Genomic DNA, 19,932 nt, shown 5'->3' on the forward strand with positions numbered 1-19,932 from the left:
AACAAAGCACATAAAAACAAAGTTAAAAAGGGGTATTATGCTTTTTTTGTTCAAGCTTTCTGCTGTCCCTCTGGTACCTCTGTTGTAATGTTATATGGTTTACAGCTAAAAATAAATCTTATTCTTCTCAAACTGGTGTTTAAAAAAAACTAATTTCAGCCTCCATGTGAAACACTTTGTTTTAGCTACTGTCTCTTTAAGGCCCCCTGCTCCACAAACCCCCTTTACTCTGATTGGTTAGCCCTCTGGAGGCCTGTTGGAGGCGGAGCTACGGGCAGAACTTTTCCATTGATATTGCCAGGGGAATGCTGTTCCCCGTATTGCCAACATAGGCCTGATTTACGCCGAGGCTACTTCCGTGTACAGTATTTCATCTCCTCCTCTCTATTCTTCATGTAATCATGTCTGTATGATAAACAGCAACATGTATCAGCTGTAGATTAACATAACACGCTCTGAATCTCTGCGGAAAAGGAAACAGAGATCGTAGCGGGGCCAGAAGCAGGGGACCGGCTATCAGAGAGACCACACTGCCCTCAAGTGTTTCGTCGTAGGTTCCTATGTGTAGTTATAAACATATTTGGAGTGTTTTTTAACCTCTTTTTGTCTCTCCCTCAACATAACACGTCTCTCCACAGCATCCATTACAATTTAAATTATGTAAATTAAGTGATGACATCATTTAGTGACTTCTAGCGACTTTGAGGACAGCCAATAGCTACTTTCCTCACTGAGGAGTTGGCCACACTGGGTGTTTCACTGTGCCTGTAACACACACGAACCAGTTAGGAGATCCTAATGTGATGACCTCATCATCTTAGAAAGTCTCATGAAGATCTCGTGGTATCTTAAGAACTGTTACAGACAAATTCAGATATTACTTCAACATTAGCATTCATAGACATTTAAAAATGTGCACACGTTCAGTATGGACTTCAAACATTGCTACTTCATATCTGTTTTAGATATAAGAAAGTGTAATACCCCCTCTTTAAGTCAAGTTCCCCTGCTAGACATACACTTGAGGTCAAAATTATTAGCCCCCCCAGGAATTCTGGAACATTTTCCTTAAATTCTGCCCAATGTTTGAATCATTGATAAAACTTAATATAAGCAAACATTCACCAGTGTTCTTTAGTTGCTTTGGTACATTTGGGAATGTAAAATACATTTTTAGGATAACTTTATATCAAATATAGTGAAAAATGGGATGGTCAAAATTATTAGCCCCCCTGTGAATTTTTACTTTTAAAACACCTGAGCAGTCAGCTGGTTTCCTAACAACACCTGTAGGTCTGTTGGCTTCCTAGCAACACTTGAGCATTCAAACAGCATTGAGATTTACTTAAGGGACTCCAAACAGGGCACTTGAACACGTTAATGTTATGCCAAAGACAATAGAAATCAGTCTTGAGCTCAGAAAGAAGATAATGGAGGCTCATAATAAGGGGGAAGGCTATACTGTAATTTCCAGGTGTTTTACAGTGTCTAGAACAGCTGTATGTTGCATCATTGCAAAGTACAAGGAGACAAACTCTGTTAGAAACAAACCTAGGCGTGGTAGAAAACACAAGATTTCAAGAACTTTGGAGAGGAAAGTAGTCAAAGATGTCAGCAAGAAGCCCCGGACATCTGCCAAGGTGATTGTTGCTGACCTGACCTCCTCTGGAGTTGATGTTTGAAGGAGCACAGTTGTGAGGGATCTTCATCATAGTGGGCTTCAGGACCATCGTCCCAGAAGAACCCCTTTACTCAAAGAGCGGCACATCAGAGCCAGACTGAGGTTTACCCGAGAACATTTGAAAGGTAGAGATGAGTTTTGGAAGTCCATCCTTTGATCTGATGGAACTTTTTGGGCATATGGATGTTGTTCATGTTTGGCCAAGAAAGGGAGAGTCCTTCAACCCTTAGAACACGGTCCTCAGAATTAAACATGGTGGAGGGAGCATCTTACTGTGGGGCTGTTTTGCAGCCTCAGGCACAGGAAACCTTGTTTGGGTGCATGGCATCATGAAAAAAGAAAGTTATGTTGACATTTTGAGGGATAATGTGAAGAACTCTGCTCTTAGTCTAGGCTTTGGTCGGTGCAGGGTCTTCCAGCAAGACAATGATCCAAAGCTTACGTCAAAATTGGTCAAACAGTTCTTAAAGGACACCAAAACCAAGGTCCTGGAGTGGCCCGTACAGAGCCCAGATCTAAATCCTGTGGAGAATCTGTGTGCTCAAAGTGAATGTCCATGCTCAGAAACCATGTATTTTGGACCAGCTGGAACAATTTGCATTGGAAAAATGGTCCAAAATCCCTCCAGAGACATGTGCCAACCTTGTAAAGAACTACTTGAAGAGGTTGTTGTCAGGTGTGGCTCAGAACGGGCGCACTATTGACTACTTAGGGTGAGGGGGCTCATCATTTTGGACATGCCATTTTTACCTTTTCTTGTTTCAATTCATTGCATCAACAAAATATCCCAGTCAAACATAGTGAACATTTTGTCTTTGTTATTTTGTAAACACATAAACTATAAACACTTGTTTTTAATGCTCATTTTCATGGAGAAATCAAGGGTTTATCTGATTTCACAAGGGGGGCTAATCATTTTGACCTCAACTGTAAGTGTGGTTAACATGGAGGTAAACTTAATGTCGGACTGTGTTGATGAACTTGACATGAGGCCTGGACTAAAAAGTAGATCATCAGTTAGCAAGGTAACAGTGGTTCACTTCTTACCTGTGTACACCATGATAATAACTAAAGCTGCCCTCCAAACCTGCTTTGGAGCTGTTCGAGATTAGAGATGAAACCCGTATAGACGAACAACCCACTGACTTATCAATTCTCTTGATCCCAGAGCTCAATGAGTGGATCAAGAGGGGAGGGAAAGAGTGTTCAGAGACCAGCACAATCCTAGCTCTCCTGGTTGTTGTTTTTTTTTAACATAAAGAGATAATCATTTTTACTTCATATAATTTACCCTCTCATAAAGTCCAATTGAAGCACTAAAGCTGTGTCCTTGTATTTTTAGGATAGAGAGGGTTTTGTCTGCCTAACACCCAAGTATTTTTTGTGTTGTGGATTTGAAATGGCCGGTGTAGTGGTTTAAAGATTAACCCAACACTCTTACATGTCAACATAGTCAAGCAACAGTTTTGGGTTGATGACCGGTCTATTTGACCTGTTACTTTGAATCCTTCTGTTAGGCTATGTGAGACCAGGTCATAAAAACACATCTGTGGAATGTGGAACTCAGTTCATAGTTCATTTCTCAGCTGCTCTGTTGTGCAGCTACTATGATGACATCTCCTTTGAAACAGCGAAACATCATCATCGACGTGTGAAAGTTGCCTGCCATCAAATCAAATCTCTTCACACTGGGCTCTTCTTGTTGTAGTCAGTCCACCAGGTCTTAGACTCTGTCACATGAGGATGTCACTCTCCACTAATCTGATTCTATCTCTCAGGTGAGCGGGGCAGTGAACCGTGTAGTCATATAAGGGCTCTAAGGCTGTCATACTGTCCATCCTTAGGCTAAAGTCTCAAGCATGTTATACTCCACACACCTTTATGTCAGACGAAGCAGTTCAAACTAGTCAGTGGATCTGGATGAGGAGGGGTAATATCAGCTGGGGGCCAAAACAGAATAAGAGAAATACCCCCCCCCCCCCCTTCCCCCTTTAGATGGTTTGATCCAAAAGACGCTGCATGAGATGTTTTTTGACAGCAGGTGTCACAGACATCGAGCGACAGGTAGATCTGTGACACCGGTAGCTGGAGTGTTTATTAGACAAATTGTTATGATTTCAACAAACTTCTGCACCTTCCTTTATAGTGTATAACCAGTGTGTGTTTCTGTGTCTGTGTGTACTGATGCATTTTGATTCCAAAAACTCATGTTTGAACTAAAAGTAAACAAACACTTCAATCAGAGTGGAAATGTGATTAAATGGTTATAACCACAGAAATCTCTGGGCTGCAGTTGTTTAAAATATACAAAATCTGAAAGACAAACTTTGCAGGGAGTTCAGGAGAAGAGATAAATCAGTGTTGCAGGCCTCACTGTTGAATCAGAGCAGAACTTTCCTTAAATGTAAAAATTCTATCCTGAGAAATACTGAGCACTCGGTGTGTAATCCAAGGAAATCTAGGGAGGTGAACATGAACAATAACTGTCCTACTACAAACCAACGTATAGACTTCTCAGCCATAGTATGGCTTCATATCCTCTATAGCTATAAATAGTATGTAACAATAGCTACATAAAAGTACTGTGGAGCTTCAATAAAACACCAGTGTCATAAAAATCTGCTGTGGTCACTGCTGTGCCAAGTCAACTGTTTCCACCTCCACACTGACCTGCGTTTGACTCTTAAAAACCCACAGTCTTGCAGCACAAAGATATGCTTAAGCTTTCTTGTTAATTTCTGTATCTCTGGCTCTTAGTGGGGGCGGCAGGCGGCTCGGTGTGAAGAGTGACGCCGCCTCTTCAAGAATGAAATAAATAAAGGAACAGGGTGCAGGGCTGACGAGAGGACAGATGCAGGGATTGATGACTTTCAATTATATCTGCTAGGCCTGGTGGCTGGGCTAATGCCATAATGATTCATCCATGGCGCACTCCAGCCTTTGTTGATCAACATGATATATGCTAATCCAAAGCAAAGGCGTGAGCAGAATCCATAACAAAGGATCTGTACTGGGGGATTAACGACAATGCTAACTTAAGGAAACAAACACAACATTGATACCAAGAACGGGTGATTCAGGAAACGTCAGCCATAATGGCTGCTATACGTGGATTAAAGGGGGTATTTAGTATCTCACAAGCATGCAAGAATGTCCGCATTTGTGTCAAGGACAGTTCTTTTTGCTGCTGAAGGAGCGAGAAGCTACTTTGTGTATGAGCCTTCAGCATGTGTTTAAATAGTGGAGTGAACTACAGCTACAGAGTGCTGAGGAGGTTAACAGAGCTGAAGATTCTCAGTGTTTTCTACTTATTCATGCAGATACACACATGCAAACTGTGCTTTAATGTTGCAGACACTTGTACAAACAGTTCTTCAAATTGTGTACTGAAGTTGGATGTATGGGGCATGCAAACAACATACACATATTCTTCAGATTTCAATAAACACTGAACCAATGACATGCAAACAAGATGTGTCTAAACACTGCACACATGCATACGAACACATGAATACATGTTTTTACATAATGTCACAAACAAACACGTGCATCATAAAACAGCAAGCAGGCAGTGAAGAGGACTCCCACAGCCATTCACTGCACATACACAAGTACAGACATAGACTTCAGGTTTTCTGTGCTGGTGTTTCATTACCTCTATAAACCGACTGAAAGTACTTTTTATAAAGAAATACAATTAATATTATGCAGAATTGAGTTCAGCCTTTTGGCCCGGCCCTCCACAATATTTTCAGTTTCTCATGTGGCCCCATGGAAAAAATAATTGCCCAGCCCTGCATTAGTTGGTCCCAAGATGTGATACAGTTCTGGAGTGAAATATAAAGTTACTTCAGTAATCTGCACACAACTGTTTCATCAGGGCGACTATTAATAGGCTGCTTGTAACATTACTGCCAGTGGAAAACTTCAGCTGTTCGCCATGAATGAAGTCATTTCTTGTTCTTGCTGACTTTGAAATTGTTCAGTTGATAGATTCTAATAGTGAGAAATAATTAACATTTTAAATTCATTGACTGCTCCTCCAATTATGAAATGAATTTGATTGATTTTTACCCAAATTGCTGGGATATTAAAAAGTACCAAAAATGATACAATGAGAATATGGAGAACACAGAAGCACATAAAAAAAGTGTAAGTGATGCAAAGTCATTAAAAAAACAACAGGAACAACTGACAGGTAATAAAAACCCAACTCAGGAAAAGCAGTTTCTCTGTTCTGTTGCAGCATTTCTTTTAAGAGCCTTGAACTCTCCAAGAACAAAAAAAATCATTACGCTGTAGAGTGTTAGGGAGGTTACTCCATGACCAGGGTGCAAAGTAGGGGAAAACTGCTCAACCAAGTCCTGAACCAATCCTGGGTACTTGTTAGTCCAGAGAAATCCTAACAGCTGTTGGATATCAATATGAGATTACACAGATATTAAGGTGAGAGATCCCAGTGTGGCTTTGTAAATACAAACATATCACTGCTGATGCCCTTGAAAGCTTAGGGAAGGCCAGGAGACCAGAGGAACACAGACATGTGGATGTGCCATTGAGCTTGAAACAAAACAGACTGGAGTAAATAAGAAATATCTTTTAGTAAAGATATTGAAACTGTAAAATATATAAGTTACTTAATTATATCTTAACTAAAGCAGGACTTCTTATCAGATCATGCATAGTTACATTTCATTCATGATTGACAATGTCGTAGAAGTGAATTCTGGGTAATTTGATGATTTTCAGATGTTAGATTTCAGGTTTTCAGGAAGATCTGAATCCCTTTATCATCACTTCCTTTCACTCTTTTCATAGAGATACCCTCTTGAGAATTAAAGGTGACATATCATGCAAAATGGACTTTTTAATGGTTCTCTACCTGAAATATGTGTCCCTGGCATGTCTACAAACCCCCCGAGAATGAAAAAAATCCATTCTGCCCCTGTTCTGATTTCTCCACCTTTCTGTAAATGTGTGTGAAACCAGCCGTTTCAGACTTCAGTGTTTTTGTTACGTAACAACAATATCCGGTCTGTCACGGAGTCAGAGCTCGGAGCTTGTTCAGCCCATAGACTGTATAAAATAATACTGAATCCCCCCTCCGTTTTTCATTACCTGCACAAATGTGTGCTAACAAGGAGCTTAGGAGGGAGGCATGCTAGTTGTAGGCTGTCTTAATAAACACAAAGGTCGGTTTTACTCCCCACGTCTGCAGATTTGAAGATCTAGTGGATGATTTTTATTTATCATGGATAAGTGCTAGAGCTAGTTAGCATAGCCACATAGCTACATGTTCGTAGCTGTAGCTGTAGCTGTGTACCAAGACACACGTCGACATACTGACAAATAAAACAACAAGAAACACTAAATCTGTGACCAATCCTTCAAAAAGGTCCTGCTGCCTCTCTGGCAGAGGTCGGTTTTACTCCCCACGTCTGCAGATTTGAAGATCTAGTGGATGATTTTTATTTATCATGGATAAGTGCTAGCGCTAGTTAGCATAGCCACATAGCTACATGTTCGTAGCTGTGTACCAAGACACACGTCTACATACTGATAAATAAAACAACAAGAAACACTAAATCTGTGACCAATCGTTCAGAAAGGTCCTGCTACAGGCGCCTCTCCGTCAGGATCAGATTCAGAGGGTTGAAGTAACGTGATCTCTGAGCAGCCGTGTATATTCAGCCAACATGTAAACATTAGATCAACGTGCTGGAGAGCCGAGGCACATCCACTTCCGGAGGGGGCGTGGTCAGAGGGAAAACAGACTGTTCTGATGAGGAATGAAGAAGAGGACTTTTCAGGCATGCCAAAATCTGATTTCAAAGTGTTTTTTTGAGCATAAACTTTAAAGACATGTTTTGGGGACCTCTTAGACCAATATATATTGATGAAAAAAGCGTGATATGTCCCCTTTAAAGCATTTCAGACCCTAAAATGAAGTCACCTGATCCTAAATGTTCAAGGTTCAAAGTTCAAGGTTTTATGGTTCACTTTATTGTCACTTGATCATATCAAAACCAAGTGGCAACCTCCGGCTGAGAGAATTGAAGCCAATGTGGAACTGTTAAAAACTGCAGTTCATCGAGGATCCACTTGAGGCTGGCTCCAGAAGTACCAGAAACCACATACACACCAATTCAAAGAAGACAATCTTTACAGCAGAAATAAACATGTTTACAGCCTGGTTCAAAAGACGAGTGTAGTCTGGTTAGCTCATTTCTCTATCAGCACACACTGTACGTAGGGTGATTTTCTTCAATTTCGAAGATATTAAAGCTGCTGTGAGGAACTTTTGTTTTGTATTGATTCTGGCACCCCTTGTGGACAAATTGATACCTCTTATCTCTTGTCCTAAACATACAAAAGTAGTGTTTTCAACAAAACACTCATCCTGTTGTTTTTTAACAGTCAACTTTATCAGGCAATGTGATTATTTTCCATGAAAACAGTCAAATAAAGGCTGTTTCTGAAGCAAGATGTCCATCATCTGGTCTGGCACCTACCCCCCCAGGGCGGTTTCAGGCATTAAAAATTACAACAGAGAAGGTGTCAGTGTTGCTGCTGATGGTCTTGTTTGCTATTGAAGGTCATAAAGAGGCATCAATATCATTTTCAGTCGCTTTCTCAGCCAGTTCAAAACTCCTCACAGGGCCTTTAAGATTATGAGTTTTCCATTACAAGAGGCACAGCTGACTTGATTGACAGGCGGGAACACTGCAGTTGTTGGCTAGGAGGCTCAAAGCCCGCCTCTTTACGTCACAGCAGTTATGTTGAGTTCAGCATTTCCAATATGGCTGTCCTCGACGATTGGCTTCAAAACAGCGCTTCAGAAACAGATGGGTGACGTCACAGATACTACGTCCATTATTTATACAGACTATGGTTAAAACATTAAGAAGGAAAACGTTACTCAGGTCCAGCAGTGCACCAAATACCTAACAAGCTATAAATAAACCCGTTAAATCAGGGGTTCCCAAACTTTTCAGCCCGCGACCCCAAAAATATATGTGCCAAAGACTTGTGACCCCCACTGTCCCTCCAAGTGGTTAAATGTTGCTTCATAATTTATTTACTTCATGCTTCAAAATTAGTTCAAAACATGTGGCTGTGTTTCCTGTGCTAATGTGAATGAACCTGCTGCGACTGATCCTTTTGTTAATTATCTGTTAGTTATCCCTAACCCTAACTTTAGGAGTCATCTGGCAACAAAGAAAGGCAGGAAACTCATGAAAAGTACTTATTTGCATGGTTTTATTTCAAATGTTACTTCTTTATGTGTCTAAATTTGTACAATAATGGGTAAAATAAGCAAATTTAGATTACTTAAAAAAAATACAAAATCTGGAAGATATCTTACGACCCCCCCAGGGGGTCCTGACCCATACTTTGGGAACCCCTGCTATAAATAACTAAATAAATAACTTAAAAACCTAAAAACCTATCATAAATGAATAAAAAAACATAGTTAAAAACCAGCATTTTAAAAAGAAACGTTTCTGTCTACCTTATGAACCAGCCTCATTTAAATGCTGAGGTCGGGGAATCAATGAAACACCTTGAAATCAGTGTCCTGGCGAGCCCGAATGACTGTTTCTCACTTCTACCTCATTTCTACATCAGATCTAATAAGACCTGCAGAGATGGAATAAACCCCCACTCTCTTTAATTGGTCGTATTTCCACTGACAAAGTCAATGTTCTCCTGAAAATAATCTATTTGCCATGACCCCTGTTAATCCACCCCTGGGCTGGCTCTCCTCCCTTAATCAATAAAGTCAATACATTTCACTGGGAAGAAAAAAAGGGCCCAAATAACTACACTCCATAATTCCCAAACAAAACGTCCCGTCACTGAAAGTGCCTCAGACCTAGCCAATAACTGGAGTTCTGCCTGATACTGGACAGCCTATCTGTAAGGCTGTGTTATTCATGGAGACATCAGTCAGAGCCGCTGGCTGAGCAAACTTTAACACTATTATTCCGCCTCTACCCCGGAAAGTAAACAAAGTACTTAACTGTGCCAGTTGTGTTTCCCTATCATGCTCAGCATACACAGTTAAAAGGGGCCAAAAGATATCAAAACCTCACACTGTTTCAATAGGCTTCAACTATCCTGTCCCACCACACCTCAAAAAAAAGTCTAATCGATGCACTCAATTTGTTCTTTAAAGGTAGAGATGGGAATATTTAACGATACTGCTCACCCCTCCTGTCTATGAAGTAAGTGGCCGTTAAGTAAAGAAGCTCCTGTGATGCATGATAAGTATGATCCTCCATTTGTCAAGTGTATACCATTACAAATGTGTATCAATGCAAAATGCACACAACAACAACCACTCTCTTCTTCCTACTCTATTAGAGCGTTCACACATCTGTGCAAATTAATTACATGTAAGTTCTACACAAGTTTTGGTCTGGTGGTGCAGGAAACACTGATTGTTTGCACAAATGAAGCAAATTATGCTTATACTAATTTGCGTGAAATGAAAAACCTGAACTCCAGCGAATCTATCACGCCGCAAGAGCCAATTAGCGTGTATCTTCGGTGACGTTTGGTGTGAGGTACGGACCGGTGGAGGTTCATTCATCTGGAATATATGGGATACATTGATCTCTGTGCAGCTTCTCTGAGCTCTGTGACTCTACCTGTTTTTATGGGATCAGGAATAAACAGGAGCTGACTGTGAGGACAGAGAGGGAGGAGGATTATCTGCTGAGTTGTGAAAACCTTTATCTGTCACTAGATTCTAGCTATCGGTCGTAATAGGAAGTTAGCTCCGCCCCTTTAGCATAACTGGCTTTACCATTCAGAGTAGTCAAGCTCAACCTTGTTTGATGACAACAGACTGGTGTGGCGTGGGAACCCCTCCCCTCTCGCGCAAATTTGGACCGTGTGCACTCGTGTACACGTGATTATGACATACGAATTGAGCGAGTCGTTAGCACAAATTAAGCAAGTACACACAAAACACGTTGGTTTTGACGCTACGGTGTGAACGTGACATAACATATTTTTGGCAGAATAAAACAAAATGCTGTATAGTATGTCCGTTCTGTGCTACTGTAGAAACATGGCGGTGCAAGATGGCGGCCTCAGTGGAAGTGGACCCGCCCCTTATCTAAATATAAAGGGCTCCCTTTAAGTTAACAAAAACAAAATAACTTACAGTATATACTGTGGTAATTATACACTAATTTAAACATATTTATGAATATTATATTCCATTTCTGAGAAGTCTTTTCTGCTATATGTTGCTTAATTCTACACACTGCACCTTTAAAAAGTTAAAGGTAGTCTTTGTGTTGGTTTAAAGTAAAATCAAATATTACATAAAAGAGTTTGATGATATTTTAGGACCCTGCCCATAAACACGGATTCTAAACAGACTCACAGTTGGACAACTTTGAGTTTATGTAAGTTATATTTTCAGGGCTTTTGTTCCTTTTTTCTAAAACAATTGCGAAATAATGGACATAGTATCCGTGACGTCACCCATCTGTTTCTGAAGCGCTGCTTCGAATCCAATCGGCGGCAGCAGTCATATTTGAAATGCAGAACACAACCAAACTTTGTTCAAGCTAGTGTGAGGTAAAAAGGCAGGCCTGTAGCCTCCTCACTAACAGTTATAGTGTTCCCACTTATCTTTAAAGTCAGTCATGCCCTTATTTGGGCAAAACTCGTAACTTTAATATCTTAAAAAATGAGTAAAAAAAAAAAATGAGAGAGAAATGAGCTCTTCAGACCTAAACTGTTTTTGAACCAGGCTGTAAACATGTTTCTTTCTGCTGTAAAGATCGTCTTCTTTGAATGGGTGTGTATGTGGTCTCTGGTGTTTCTGCGGCCAGCCTCTAGTGGACGCTCGATGAACTGCAGTTTATAACACTTCTGCATTGGCAAGACCGGAGGTTGCCGCCCTATTTTAAAAGAACAGGACCGTCAAAAGAGCAGGAAACTGGGGGAGAGGATCGGCAGTGACATGTGGAAAAGAGCCGCAGGTTGGAATGGAAGCCAGACATCTCCCACATGAGGTCATAGCCTCTGTACACGGGGCGCACCACTAAACCACCAGGCAAACCATCGCCTTGGAGAATTATGAATATTTTGAATCGTAAATCTTGTACATGTGTTGATCATATCTGCTGCTATTCTCCCACTATGACTTTAACTTTGACTATTAAAGGTGACATATCAGGCTTTTTTCATCAATATATATTGGTCTAAGAGGTCCCCAAAACATGTCTTTAAAGTTTATGCTCAAAAAAACACTTTGAAATCAGATTTTGGTCTGCCTGAAAATCCCTCTTCTTCAGTCCTCCTCCTTTGGTACACAGCTACCAACATGTAGCTATGTGGCTATGCTAACTAGCGCAAGCACTTATCCATGATAAATAAAAATCATCCACTAGATCTTCAAATCTGCAGACGTGGGGAGTAAAATCGACCTCTACCAGAAAGGCAGCAGGACATTTCTGAAGGATTGGTCACAGATTTAGTGTTTCTTGTTGTTTTACTTGTCAGTGTGTCGACGTGTGTCTTGGTACACAGCTACAGCTACAGCTAGAGCTAGAGCTACAGCTACAGCTACAGCTACAGCTACAGCTACAGCTAGAGCTAGAGCTACAGCTATATAGCTGTAGCTATGTAGCTGTAGCTGTAGCTACGAACATGTAGCTATGTGGCTATGCTTATTAGCGCTAGCACTTTTCCATGACAAATAAAAATCATCCACTAGATCTTCAAATCTGCAGACGTGGGGAGTAAAACCGACCTTTGTGTTTATTAAGACAGCCTACAACTAGCATGCCTCCCTCCTAAGCTCCTTGTTAGCACACATGTGTGCAGGGAATGAAAAACAGAGGAGGGGTTGAGTTGTATTTTATACAGTCTATGGGCTGAACAAGCTCCGAGCTCTGACTCCGTGACAGACCGGATATTGTTGTTACGTAACAAAAACACTGAAGTCTGAAACGGCTCGTTTCACACACATTTACAGAAAGGTGGAGAAATCAGAACAGGGGCAGAATGGATTTTTTTCATTCTCGGGGGGTTTGTAGACATGCCAGGGACACATATTTCAGGTAAAGAACCATTAAAAAGTCCATTTTGCATGATATGTAACCTTTAAAGGTAACTCCTCATAAGAAATAGAGCAGCTGTTTTGGAACAGAGAAGGAGCTCAACCATAGTTGAAAGAACAGAGTTACACATGGATATGTCTCATAGTGCAGGAGGTGAAACAGTGTAAATGTTTGTTATGCCACAGAGAGGAAGTTGCGTGACCCTGTGCCGTGAAAGCCTATCAGCACTTAGATATTCTTGGGGTATTTTGGTTGCATCAGAAATGGCTTGTTTGCTTGTCCCTGTGTACAAATCTGCATCATTACAAAGTTATTCCTGCATCTTTGATTCATTCCTTGCTAAAACAAGTTTATCTGTTTATTCTGGGCTCATACTTCTGCAGTAAACTCGAGCACAGCCTCTGTGTGACTTATTGCTTAGAAAATCTGAAGCCTGCTACAGACAGATGAGCAGGCGTTCCCCGGCTGAAACAAGACGCCATTACTCCTGGAAACACATTCAGGATGTGTGAACACAATGTCATGGTGGGGCTAAAGTCCAGGAGATGCTGTCAGATGCCCCTTTTCGACCAAGGCAGTTTTAGGGATGGCGCTCAATTGAGATCCGTTTTTTTGTGTTTCGACTGTGAGTGAACCGGCTCCCGGCTAGGAAAACCAGTTCCAGAGCAGCACCAACTCTCTGCTGGTCTAGAACCGTGAACTGCTTCTGTCAGGGGGGAGAGGGGAAGGGCGGGGTTGACATGTTACAATGTTACAATGTCATTTAGCAGACGCTTTTATCCAAAGCGACGTACATACGAGAACAAGAACAACACAAGCAAAGATCTAGACAAGAGGAAACAAGATCAGTAAGAGTAACAAAGTGCTTCAAGTCCATTTGGGTGCAGGTACTGCCAAGCAGTGTAAAGGCAATGCACAAAAGTAAGTTTGTAAAATAAGGAACATCTACAATGAAGCAACCAAACAATTTAAGACCTTCCATTATCATCATCAACAATTAACATCACCACAATAATGACCAAAGTACCAAGTGCTGGGTCCCTCAAGAGCTGAACACAGATTCCCAGAGTAGAGCAGGACAGTGTGAGTCCACTGTAGCTGGAAGACATGATCTGCCACTGGGGACAACAGTGGAGAACAGTCTAGCTAAGTGCGCAGTGCTTCCTAAAGAGCAGGGTCTTTAGCTGTCTTTGGAAAGTAGAGAGGGACTCTGCAGATCGAATGGAGTTGGCCAATTCATTCCACCATTTAGGAACAACAGAAGAGAAGAGTTGAGCTAGTGATTTTGAGGCCTTGTGTGGTGGAAGCACTAGGCTCCTTTCAGAGGCTGAGCGTAGCGGGCGAGAAGGGCAGTAGACCTGGATGAGGGGTTCCAGGTAAACTGGAGCGGTTTTGGTTACTGCTTTGTAAGTAATGATTAGAGTTTTGTATCTGATGCGAGCTGCAACTGGAAGCCAGTGTAGCGAGATGAGCAGGGGAGTGACATGAGCTGTCTTAGGCTGGTTGAAGACCAGACGTGCTGCTGCGTTCTGGATCATTTGCAGAGGTTTAACTGTGCATGCAGGGAGGCCTGCCAGTAGAGAGTTGCAGTAGTCAATGCGTGACATTACAAGAGCTTGAACCAGGAGCTGTGTTGCGTGTTCTGTCAGGTAGGGTCTGATCCTCTTGATGTTATAGAGGGAAAAACGGCAGGACTGAGCAATCGAGGCAACATGAACCCTGAAGGTTAGCTGGTCATCAATCATGACACCCAGATTTTCGGGCAGACTTAGTGGGCATGAGGTTTTGTGATCCAAACTGGATATTGATCTGTGGGTCCATAGTGGGACTGGCTGGAATGATAATAAGCTCAGTCTTGGACAGGTTGAGCTGTAGGTGACGTGACATGATCAAAAACACAAACCAAACATGTTTCCTCCATTGTCCTGCAGCGACTAAATAAAAGAGACTAATGGATTCCAAGGCAAAGCAGTGAGCGGCCGAAGAGACAAGCTGCCACTGTCCTCCATTGTTGTTGTTGTGAGAGAAAGTTCGTGCTAGCACTGCTGGTAAAAGCGGTCACGTAAATCTGACCTCATGACGTTCCTCTTCCACGGGCTCAAGCGGGCGGAAAAACAAACGGGTGCTGTGTTGGTTCACGAGTTCATCCAGCTCTGAACCAGCGCAATCACCAGCCCGGAAATACAACCCGGTTCGTGTTGGTCGAAAAGAGGTAAGAGAGGTTGTGTCATACAAACCTGTAGAAACCGCCCTACTCTTAAAACGTTACACATAACTCAAACATGAACACTTTTCCAAGATGAACCCTTTGAAGCTCATTACAGAGCGATGGTCTTACCTGAGCTCAGGGTCGTCGCTGTGGATGGTGACAGTCTGAGGGATGTTATAGGGATTCTTCAGGACATACTCCATGTACTCTGCAGAGCCCAGGCTGGCATAGAGCAGGTGCTGGGTGGTGATGGCCTGGCTCAGCATGTTGGCGATGCCTTCTGCCTTGCTGCGCTCTTGGTTGGGTTTGCTCTGATCCTGCTCTCTGGCTAACTGGGCTTCCTTACTCCAATCCTAAACCCCAAAGAACAAAGGTATGTACCGTCAGAGTCAATCCAGTGTTAATCAGATAAAACATCTTAAACTAATGTAAGATATGTTATTACAAACTTTTTTGGTGTATTCACTCTCCATTAGGGATGTCAACAATTAATCGGCTATCGATTAAATGAGGCTAGACTGACATCTGTTAGTTGTGTTGCTGTGTTCCCACATCTCAGCACTAACTTTGTTATTAGGCATGAAAGTTGAGGTCAAATCAAAGAAAATAAAATGTAAGTTTTTTCTCTGTGACATATAACTGACTGTTTGAGGCATTGTAGGAACATGCATTTAATTGGAGCAATCCCTCTACAGTGTATGCTCTCAGCTCAGCAGTAAAGCATTGCAAACATAAACTGATTTTTAAAATCTGCTGAGCCATTTGTGTAACAAATTTACCTTCATATAAAAGCTTCAAATTCACTTTGTTGTTAAACTGACCTGACTAATAGGGAAGTGATTTATCTCTTCTCAGTTAGTTTTGGAATACTTCACTTTACACAAAATAAAATAAATATCTGTGTAGTTCAAGACAGCATTGAGAGTGTGCAGCATTTAAACAGTCTTTTTATTCTGAGCAGAAGGATGGAGAGAAGGATTATTATTATTCCAAACACCCCTTTCTGTAATCTGTACATGCATTGAGGGAGCTCTGATTTGATTGGAGGAGGGAAGCAAGTCTTTGTGTAAGGAAGCCCTGAAAGGTAAATTCCTCCAGTCTGGCTGTCTCAACAATTTTTCAATATGAGCCACATGTTTTCATGTGATTGTCCAAGAGACCAATCATTTCAGTACAGGAAACAAAAACAGCACAATGCCAGGGATTCTGGCCTGTAAACACACCTGACTTTAAATTCATGAAACATCTCAAATCAGGTTTCATAATCTTATAGTTAGAGCTGGATCAGGCTTGGACCGGCTCTTAGTTATGCTGATATAGGCTTAGACTGCCGGGGTAACTGGCACACTGACACACTGGGATCCTATCTCACCCCCTTCCCCCCCAACCCCCTCATCACTTACTTTAACTCTCCCTGTCCCATTAAAGTTACTAACCATAGACCTTTCTGGAGTCCCTGAGCTCCCTTGTCTCGTAGGTTCCTCTGAGCTGCCGTAGACGTCCTCCTGCTGTGGACGTTCTGGACTCCAGCTGATACAGACGTGCTGGACTCCAGCGGCAACAGCTACTACTACTCATCTCATCACTATCACCGCTCCCTCTCTCTCTTATTCTCCTCTATCCCTCTTTCCAGACCCAACTCGGTCGAGGCAGATGTATGTCTAACATGAGTCTGGTTCTGCTCGAGGTTTCTGCCTGTTAAAGGAAGTTTGTCCTCTCCGCTGTAACTAGCTAAATACTGTGATGTGCAATGCTCATGGTGGATTAAGGTGGGGTCAGACTGAGTCTTATCCTGTCTTGGTGTTGGGTCTCTGTTCATAATTTGACATAGAGTGGTCTAGACCTGCTCTGTTTGTGAAAGAGTCTTGAGATAACGTTTGTTGTTATTTTGGCGCTATACAAATAAAGATTGATTGATTGATTGATTGATTGATTGATTGATTGATTGATTGATTGATTGATTGATTGATTGATTGATTGATGATCAAAGTATCAGAGGTAAGAGTGTAAAATTGTGAAGCACATGCTTAATTTGTGGTCTAGCATGCTAATACAGTGGGATGGGGATATTCCTAGACTCAGTTATATTGGATTTACCATAAAGTCAAATGTTCAGATCAACATTATAATCCTGAGTGTTACAATATTCACCACAGTACTGGCTGGTACAGTGGTGTTTAATAGCTGAAACACAGTTCTTCATAAGTGGAATTGTAATGTGTAAAAGTCTGAGACAGACATGCACACCAGCCAAATTACATTTAACATGTGCACCCAAGGGTGAAAGTACAAGATGTGCCTTCAGGTAGAAGAACAATTAACGCCTCCTCCTGCAGTCACTAAAACACAGAGGGTTGAAGGGCACATTGCTACGAGAACTGTAACAACCCCAGGTTGTCTCGGAGAGGCTTCACACGTCTATAAAAGCTCCCTCATGGAACAGTTTCAAGCTGAATGAAAGCTGCTGCTCTGCTTTAGTCGTGCGCTTGAGATGTAAGGAAAAAAGACACGCAGGGAAAGACCATTGTGTTCCTGCTTCAGAGATAAGCTGCTATTCTTGTCCCCCCCCCATTGGCTATGTGCAAAGTTTGACCTTACCATGACCTTAGCTGCTTTAGCATCTTCCTTGCCCTCCCGATGATGCACAGCAGCCATGCAGTCGAGCTTGCGACTCGCACCGTCAGTCTCGTTTAGGTTGTGCTCTCTGGGCATGATGATGTTGCCTCTGATCCCATGTTTGTGCAACGGCACACGATCCCCATCTATCTCCAGTCTGTGTGCTTGTGCAGTGTTCCTTGCTGTGAAAACGGAACAAGCCATACTCATGAATGTATTTACTGAACAGAGTGGAATCTAATCTCTTTGCCATTTTGACCATATGTTCTAAAAACCCTCCAAATGTCCAAGGGAGAGAGGCACTGACAGATTAAAGTATTGTTGGAGCAAGAGAAACAACAGCTTGTACACAGACAACGGTCCAGTAAAACAACTGGCATCGCTACAACTGAGAGGAAGCCTTACTGATGGAAAAACAGACTTGCTCTCTCCCAAATTATGCTTCACCCTCCATCCTCTGCACGTACCAAAATGTCCAATTAAAATTTCTGGTTCATCTACTTGTCGCTAAACAATTTATCCTTATTTGGAAAGCCATTTTATTCAAATCTCCACAGAGAGTGCCCACCAATGATGGAGTTTACAGACATCCAACACCCACCCAGTTTCAAGAAGCGCACAAACTGCACATTATCTATCAGGAGTTACGATAGATCCCTGAGCAGTCAATTTGTGCTGGCAGCTGGTAAAGAAATGCAGTGCTACTTACTGTGGTTTTAGAAAGACTGATGTTTTGGGCATGACTTTATCTTTAGAATAGATTTTAAGATTCTTTTATTGGTTTTTAAGTCTCTTAATGGTCTTGCTCCTTCTTATTTATCAGATTTGCTTTTATAATAGGAGCCAGTGAGAGCCCTCAGGTCTTCAGGTAGTGGACTTTTAATTGTGCCAAAAGTAAGAACAAAGACTCACAGTGAGGCAGCTTTTAATCATCACGGCCCACGCCTGTGGAACATCCTACCTGAAGATCTGAGGGCTGCACAGAGCATCAACATTTTTAAAAGCAAACTCAAGACCAACATTTTCAGTCTCACTTTTAACTAAGTTTTATTCTTGGAACAATTTTATTTCACCTTACTTTATTTATTTATTATCTAGTTCAAATTTCCGTCACTTTTAATTAAATTAAATCAATTAATTTATGTTAAGTATAGCATCTTCTTTTATTTTAATGTTTTAATATTTTAGTGTTGTATTATCTTAGAAGAGTATTTTATTTTGGTGAGTTTAATTTCCTGTGTTGAGTTTTAACATCTTATTTTTCCTCCAGTGTTTCCTCATTAAGATATCATGAGAGTGTTTCCTCAGTTCATTCAGCAACTTCTTTTTTATTTTTCATATATTTATTTATTATTATTATTATTATTATTATTATTATTATTATTATTAGTAGTAGTAGTAGTAGTAGTAGTAGTAGTAGTAGTAGTAGTAGTATTATCAATGTTGTTGCATATATTGTGTTCTTAACCTTAGGAATGTGGGGTGGGTTTGGAGTCAGGGCTGGGGTTGGGATTAGGATGGGGGGGTCTTTCTTTTTATATATAGAATCTTTCTTTTTTAAAATCTATTCTATTTAAGTTGTTTTTATGTACAGCACTTTGTGTTACAACGTCATTGTATGAAAAACGCTTTATAAATAAACTCTGATTGATTGATTAAGTTAATTGAGTCACATATAGACTGACTGAATTTCCCTCCACGGGATAAATAAAGTATTCCTGATTCTGATTTATCGATTCATTTTCAATTTTTTCAGTCAACATTGATAAACCTTGGCCTCCCATTTGAAGGTCCTGTGTTTGATAATCAAACATACTGGACTTAGTCACTCTCTATACTCTACACTCGTACATTATAACTCCCTGAAGCCATCCAGAAACCCCAGGAGACTAACTTCTTCCAATGTTCTGGGCTGTTCAGCTGAGCGGTGTCACATGTCCAGGGGGGTCACATGTTTGATGCACTGATCGGTGCAACAGAATGATGAGTTGGGTGCTTTTTGGTAAATGAATGGTTGGTGGTAGTTTTGTCCTCGCCACTGTTGCCAAATGTTGCAGAAGGCAAGTTAAAGTAATACTGGGTCCCTCTAAGGATAATAACATAATGATTGATGCACTGAGTTTGTGCAGTTTGTGTCTAGTTTCTGAAAAGATGATGTCTGGAAACTGAAAAGTTAGTGTCTAGTTTCAAAAAGCTGGTGTCTGGTTGCTGTAAAGTTGGTGTCTAGAAACAGGTAGTTGGTGACTGATTTCTAAAGTTGGTGCATGGTTTCTAAAAACTTGGAGTCTAGAATCTGAATAGTTGGTTTGCAGTTTTGATGGGGATTTGAATAAAATGGC

The 19,932-nt window shown here is 41.3% G+C and overlaps 1 protein-coding gene across 2 annotated transcripts in view; it reads right to left on the minus strand.

The window, feature by feature from the left end:
* Window positions 1–19,932, minus strand: part of nphp4 (nephronophthisis 4) — a 343,814-nt gene that overhangs the window by 35,829 nt on the left and 288,053 nt on the right. For both annotated transcript variants that reach the window (XM_034696561.1, XM_034696560.1), the window contains 2 exons: window positions 17,576–17,775; window positions 15,107–15,330 (listed from right to left, as the gene is read on the minus strand). In XM_034696561.1, coding sequence (XP_034552452.1) covers window positions 15,107–15,330; window positions 17,576–17,775 — 424 coding nt within the window. The remainder of the gene's footprint in view (window positions 1–15,106; window positions 15,331–17,575; window positions 17,776–19,932) is intronic.

Source organism: Notolabrus celidotus, chromosome 11, assembly GCF_009762535.1.
Source record: "Notolabrus celidotus isolate fNotCel1 chromosome 11, fNotCel1.pri, whole genome shotgun sequence".
NCBI lineage: Eukaryota > Metazoa > Chordata > Actinopteri > Labriformes > Labridae > Notolabrus > Notolabrus celidotus.